This window comes from Hibiscus syriacus, unplaced genomic scaffold (assembly GCF_006381635.1).
Source record: "Hibiscus syriacus cultivar Baekdansim isolate YM2019G1 unplaced genomic scaffold, ASM638163v2 tig00000778_pilon, whole genome shotgun sequence".
In the NCBI taxonomy this organism is placed as follows: Eukaryota; Viridiplantae; Streptophyta; class Magnoliopsida; order Malvales; family Malvaceae; genus Hibiscus; species Hibiscus syriacus.
In genome coordinates this window covers 2,112,126-2,119,599 of record NW_024061825.1, presented here as the reverse complement: position 1 = coordinate 2,119,599, position 7,474 = coordinate 2,112,126, and the positions used below count along the sequence as shown (strand labels likewise).

General features: G+C 31.3%; 1 protein-coding gene across 1 annotated transcript; it reads left to right on the top strand.

The window, feature by feature from the left end:
- The first annotated feature begins 1,800 nt into the window (after positions 1-1,800).
- Positions 1,801-3,836, top strand: LOC120219129 (phosphatidylinositol:ceramide inositolphosphotransferase 1-like). Its single transcript, XM_039216000.1, has 10 exons — positions 1,801-1,836; positions 2,070-2,156; positions 2,261-2,329; positions 2,412-2,492; positions 2,712-2,783; positions 2,858-2,918; positions 3,005-3,107; positions 3,208-3,303; positions 3,386-3,432; positions 3,506-3,836. The coding sequence occupies exons 1-10, from the start codon at positions 1,801-1,803 to the stop codon at positions 3,628-3,630; spliced, it is 777 nt and encodes a 258-aa protein (XP_039071931.1). The 3' UTR covers positions 3,631-3,836.
- The last annotated feature ends 3,638 nt before the right edge of the window (positions 3,837-7,474 follow it).

The following is a 7,474-nucleotide window of genomic DNA, read 5'->3' as shown; positions in this document are numbered from 1 at the left end:
TTAGTAAAAATGTAATTTAAAATCGAAAAAATTAGCAACCAAAATAAGTTTAAAAAGAAACAGTAGAAAATGTGTATACTTATACCGGTGTATGTATATTTATTTCTAGATGTCATGAGAGTGATAGATGCACATATTAATATCGGTGTAAATCTGATACCTAAAAATAAACACACGTCATACTTATATAAGCATGTATTTCTCCCACTATTTTAGTACATAGAAGTAAACATATACTTACACGGGTATAAGTATGTACATCTAGATTAATGAATTGGAATACATATAAAAAAATAGAAGAAAATATTAAAATAACATTTTATAAGAAAATATCATTAATAAAAAACGAGTCAATAAACGAATTTATAAAGAGATAATAAATAAATTTATTTGTTAACAGAGACGAACCAAAGACACATTTGTTCATTTATTAAAAGAACATAATTTTTATATTTAATCTTATTTATTTTAGTCATATTATGTATTAATTTATCGAGTATCAATATTATGTATATATTTATATAATTTTATTTAAGCATTTTAATTTTAAATTATGACACTGTAATTCAAGAGAAGATAAAAAAAGACAACAAAATATAATTTATTCTCTATAGTGTATGAATATTTAACATTCACTTTATTCCAAATTTATTAAGTGATCAATGGTTGAGTGGAATGTTATTCTTCTTAAATATTTTGAGTTTGAACAACGGATTTAGGGTTTAGGGTACATGTGTTGTCAATTATGTATCTGAAGGTGGTGAAGTGAGAGAAGTGAGAGACCTCTGAAGGTGGTGAAGTTCTTCCTCTAATGAGCATCCAAGACTATGTATTCCTAACCTTGGATTATGTATCTGTAGTTAATTAAATTTGATATGCATGCGAATAAGAAACTATTCCATGCAAATTTGAATGAATGAAGGAAAGCAAGGCATGATCTGAAAATGTAAGTATTGATAAATTTGATTCATTACAGTTAGTAGCAAATATTTACATGTAAATATTCTCAACGGTCTCTCCGTGATCCACTCTCTGTTTTCTTTATTCCCTTTCTCTCTTAATTGTCACCATTTTTAGGGAAAAAAATCCTTTGATTTTATTGAAATCCCAAAGCCTTGGAGAAGAGAGGCCCTTCAATTCGACCCTTTCCCTCTTCGATTCCTTTCTTTGCCTTCCTTTGTTTCTAGAATCGGTTATGGAAGGAAGCAAAGAAAGCGAAACATGAACCAATCTCGCTTCTTTTCTTCTCCTTTCTCTTGTTTTTTGACGAGATAATTCTGCTGAAACATCGAGCGAGGTTTTCTAATTCTTAACCATGTTCATGTTAACTGTTTGGGTTGAAGTAGTATGGATCTGGCTGTTAAACCACCTCAGAATGAAGCTTTACATTGGTCGCGAGCCTTCAAAGGTCCGTGTTCTATTGGTTGAGACATTGGGAATTTTTAAGGGATTTGGATTTGATATTTTTTATTTCTTTTTCCAGATATGGAAGAGGATTTGTGCGGAGACAATTACAGAGATCAACATTCTTCTAGACAATAGGAAATACATTCTCTCCGGAGTCATTTTTCAGGTTTCCTTCTGTTTTCCTGCTGCGAAGTTAGATTTTTTTTTTAATTAAATCGATTTCGTGGAAAATCAATCTTAGCAAAAGGAAGAGGAGTATAATATAAATGTCTTGATACCGATCTTGCCACGAAATATGAATGTTTGTTGGTATGAAAAGTGTAATTCTAAAAAAGAAAACTATTTGAAAAAGAATACGACGCGGTTTTGACGTAGCAAGTCACATCGTTAGCAATGTCATCGTCCAACTACCGACTTAACGACGGTGTGGTTTAATTAAATGTAAAACTGTAGTTTAATGTTATAATTGGCAAAATTAAAATTTGGGTAAAAGAAACAACAGATTGAATGATATTTGAAGTAGTTTTCCAAACTTATATCATGATTCATAATGATGACACTGTTTTAGCAATCGAATTACACTCGAGGCTGTTACTGTGTTTAATTTTCCCAAGTTCAAGTATACTCGGTTTTGGTTCTGAAATGTGCATTTCTTTCTCAAGTATATTCATGGTCTAGCTGCTCGAGGAGTTCATTACCTACACCGGCCGGGGCCAACGCTTCAGGATCTTGGCTTCTTTCTTCTTCCGGTAAGTACAAGTTTCTTCTTGTTCTTTTCACTTTTGCTTATATCTGTTACGTGCCAATTATTATGTAAAGTGCATTCATATACTTAATTTTCTTGTAAATTTAGGAGCTTGGGCAAGATAAAGCTTACATCAGCGAGACGGTGTTCGGCTTCATCTTTCTATCATTTTTCTTGGTAAAGTTGTTCCCTTGTTTGATTTTTCTTATGTAAAGTATTAAATTCATTGGTTTTTCTTAGTAACATTTTTTTTTTGCAGTGGACTTTCCATCCTTTTGTCTTCAAGGTCAAAAAGTTCTATACAGTTCTAATTTGGTGCAGGGTGCTAGCATTTTTAGTTGTGAGTGCTGATTCTTTATTCTGTCTTCTTCTTCTGATTAATATGCACCCAACATTGAGCCTTGCTCTGGAATAGTTTCAAGGTTCCTTTTTCATACTACACCAATGCATGCTACCATTTTCATCGATGACCTCAATGCTGAATTTGATGAACCTTGATAAATCATGAAGCCTTTATCATCTACATTGTATTTTTTCTACTAGTATTTCTTTGTTGCAGGCTTCTCAGACTCTCCGAATCTTCACATTCTATTCTACTCAGCTTCCTGGTCCTAATTATCATTGTCGAGCGGTATATCGTATTTTTGCTCTACTTTATGTTTATATTTGTAATATCATTTGAGTACATAACTAGTGTTTCTGCAGGGTTCAAAGCTTGCCAGATTGCCAAAACCGGATGGTGTGCTAGAAGTCCTCTTAATCAATTGTTTGTATCCCCTCTTTCGCTGAATCTCTCAATTTATTGCTTTTAAGAATGTAAATATTTGGTTCATTTGATCATCTTATTTGCAGTTCCTCAAGGTTTAACATATGGTTGTGGTGACTTGATTTTCTCATCACACATGATCTTCACCCTGGTCTTCGTCATCACCTACCAAAAATACGGCACACGACGGTAAAACATGTTTGTTTCGATTCTTTAACGCACTTGCTATGCTTTTAGCTGAAGGAAGTATAAATATTGATTGGTTTGTGATGGTATCACACAATTGCAGATGTATAAAGCAGTTTGGTTGGCTGGTAGCTATAATTCAGAGTTTCTTGATCGTAGCATCCCGCAAACATTACACGGTTGACGTAGTCGTCGCATGGTATGAAGTATGCTTCTGAAGTTTCCTTTTATAACCAAAAAGTTACTGTATTTTTTTGTCATGCTGACAGATTTTTCTGCAGGTATACTGTTAGTTTAGTGGTGTTCTTCATAGACAAGAAATTGCCAGGTTAGAATGTTTTGATCGCATCGTACATTCGTCTGATGATCGGCGGTGGTTCTAACACCGAGATTTCCTGCAGAACTGCCCGACAGAAGTAAAGGAAGTTCACCTCTTTTGCTACCGTTGAGCACCAGAGATAAGGATAAGCGGAGCAAAGAAGATGCCAATGCAAACCAGGTAGACACTGCAATGAATAGTTCGTAGATCGACCGGAAGCCGATGGTATCGCCATCGTGGGGCCGCTTGTAACCTTATGATGTTGGATTAAGGAGGCTTTATGTTCTTCCAGGAATGGTAAGAATTTCATTTGTAAATCTCGAGAAAACAGAGCTTGACATTGTTTTGGTTTAAAATCATCAGCATCCACATGTATATGCTGTTGTTCCCTTTCTCATGTTTATAGTTTAATTCATTTATCGTAGGCTGTTGATATACTATTTCTTTATTTTTATTTAATCTCGCTTTAATTTGACACAATCTGATCCTTCTAATTTTATCATATTATTAGTAGGTCCAAATTAGTATAGTTAATAGGTGATGTTATTCAGGAAAAAGGCATTTTTATGACAGTAACGTGATCGAGTTGAAATTTTATAATTCGAAGTTGACTTTAGTTTTTTTTAATCGAGTCGAATTTTTGAGTTTCTGTTTAAATTTAATTTTAAATTATTTATAACCATTATACATATATATTTCTTCATATATTTTTTTATATGTGATATACATATATCATATAGAGTTGATGGACTCAACTCAAACTTAAAAATCAATCAACTAATTATTAAATTTTTTGAGTTATTCGAGTTATATTTTACAACTCGATTTGAACTTAAAATTTTTCAAGTCAAATCAAGTTTATGAACTTAAAACTTTTCAAGTCAATTTTTTTTAGTAAAATTGAAATTTTTAGTCAACAAACAATGAACACCCAGTAATAGGGGATTTTGTCCTAAAATAAAACATTGAGACTAAAATGCTTTAAAAAAAATATAATAAGAGTTAAAGTGACTACTTAGTCAAATATTACGGATCTTTTTACCATAAAATGAAATATTATGACCAAAATATTTCAAATATTGTGACCAAAATATTACGGATCTTTTAAATTAGTCGAGACTTATAATTTTTAAATTAGTTGAAACTTATTATGTTTTCTAATTATCTTTTTTTGTAAGTGCCGACTAATATAAAAATTGTCTTCGACTCCCACTCCAAATTTAGTGTGAAAACCTGTCTCATAGTCACATGTTTCTTCACGGGGATCGGCATTGTTAACAACATTTTTAACAAAATAAAAATTTAGATGTTTGACTTTTGAAAACAAGATGAGAGTCGCCACCAATCTATTTAAGGTGAGATTGGACAACCAAAAAACGTTGTAGTCTGCGAAGACCAAAGTTGAGTTCGGGGGAACAATTACGTGTAAGGAAGGGTTAACACTCTCACGACACCCGTAAAAACGACGCTTACTTCACCACGAATATTTTATCTCGACTCATGCATGCAATCAAAGTATTTTCATATTAATAAAGAATTTTAAATTCTCGAGAATAACTTAGAATTCTCTAACGGCTAAGAGAATCAACATTATGAAAACCCTAAAGATTCACAAATTAATATATAAAAGTTTCGAGAGTGAAGTCTTTCATAATCTCCTATATTCTCCAACATCTAGAAAAATATTAAAATTTATCCCATTTGAGAAGACACCTCGATTTTTATGAATTGTGCTAAAAATTTAGAACTTACAACTCTTTAAAACACCTCAAAATTGTCCAACATTTAAGAAAATTAGAAATTCCACAAAGTCCGAAAATTCCTATCATATTGTTTTTATATAAATCAAATCAAAGATATGTTCTCTCGTTAAATAACATCGAAATCCTCCAACATCTAGAAAGATATCTGTTAGGATTTGAAGAGGCTCAATTAGAACAACCGAAAATGTGCAAGGGGTGAATTGACAATAATTTAATTAGGGAGTAAGGAGAGCAAAAGATAGAAAAATTTGGCACAATGATTTAAAATGGTTCGACTTATCAACCAAGTCTACGTCTACTACCTTAACTCCTCACTAAGGATTTTCTAACAAATTCACTAATTTGTTCTTTCTTTTTCAAGGATAAAGAGATAACATTTACAACTCCCTATCTTTTGAATTGGCTAAGATAGAACCAAAACCCTTTACAAGGAAAAAGAATATAAACAAATAAATCCTCTCAAAGGTAGGGTGTTTACAAGAATTTAGCTCACACAAACACAATATTTACAAGAGAAATGAAAAAAAGAATAAAAAATTCTTCTATTGTGTTTGATTGTTTAGATAGGTGTTTATAACCCTTCTTCAAATGTCATCAACTTGTTTTTATATGTTGGAATGTTGGTGTGACCGTTTCTAGCCATTGGGAGTGCTTTGGAGCCGTTGAGGATCAATTTTTGTGCAAAATAAAGCTGTCCAGAACAGAGGGTATCGGTACTCCTAAAAGGAGTATCAATACTACCTTTGTTATATTTAAATCAACTAGTCGTTACTAGTCATTGGGGCCTGATGGTATCGATATATGCTCACGGTATTGATACTACTATGTAGAGTAGAATCGGTACCCCTTTGGGTATTGATACCATTTTTGCATTCTTGAATTTGAGCAAAGTTTGTAGTATCGATACTACCTAGTGAGTATCGATACTTCCCTTACCTTGGTATCGGTACCATAAGAACATTATCAGTATTGTTCATGAGGTATCGATACTGTAAGAACAATATTGGTACTGCTTGTCCAGAAAATTGTTTTGTGCTCAATTCCAAGGTTTAAGGACTATGAATTATTTTTGAAAACTTTGAACAAATTCAATTCAAGTCCAAAAACTTCTTGCGTTAATTATTATATCAAAATATAGTTCAACAATCTCCCACTTTTTGATGTAACAAAACATTTGAAAAATTGTTTTTAGCAAGACTCCCCCTTAATAAAAAAATTAATGAAAAATATATCAATTGTTTGGAAAATATGTGAAAATGTTTAGCTCCCCCTTTTTCATTAAGAAAATAAAATTTTCAAACTCATACTTCTCCCTTTTTTGTTATATCAAAATAATTCAACTTTAAAGTTCTAAAATAATTTTGGAGAATAAGTGCTAAATTTTATCATTTGAAAAATCAAAAGCTCCCCCTCAAAAAGTGCATTCCAAACAAAAATTAGCTTTAAAATCTTGACACATAAACAAAATTTAATTTCAACAAAGAGTAACAAACATGTTAGTAGCACATGAAATTCAATATATCAAAGTCTAAAATACTTTATGCAATACTTGTAATTGAAATTAAGTACATATGCATAAAGCTTTCAAAAACGTTATGCATTTGAAGAATTTGATACCAATTGTTAGAGAGATATCTTTAACATTTAAAACACATGCATAAACATTTAAATTTAGGTCAAAAATTTAAAATTTGTAAAATCAAAGCATTTGAAAAGTTGGTATCAGTTGTTAGAGAGATATCATTTGCATTGAAAATCAATTTTGACCAAAATTTATTATGATGAACTAAAAATTATGAAAAAAAATATTAAAAATTATCAGTTGTTAGAGAGATATCATTTACATTGAAAATCAATTTTGACCAAAATTTATTATGATGAACTAAAAATTATGAAAAAATATTAAAAATTTAAAATGTTCATCGTAAAACTTTTTCAACATACATGAGATGAAAACAAAATATATCTATTTAAGATCAAAACTCATGCGTGCTTAAAACTAAATGGGCAACCAAATAACTAAAATAAAAGCATTAAGCTTAGAGGATACACATTCTTTTTTCAAGTGTGACTAGATCATCTCAATTTCTTCATTTCCATCACCATTGCTCCCACACACCTACAAGAGACATTTATTTGGATTTTGGTATCCAAATTGCTTAGTATCCTTGGACGTTAGTTTTAATGCCTCTTGTTCCCTTAGGAACCCATATTTGTCTAATTTTAAAAGATTTTATTTTCTTTATGGGACAAGTATGTTCCGAATGACCATAAAAATGACAATGTGA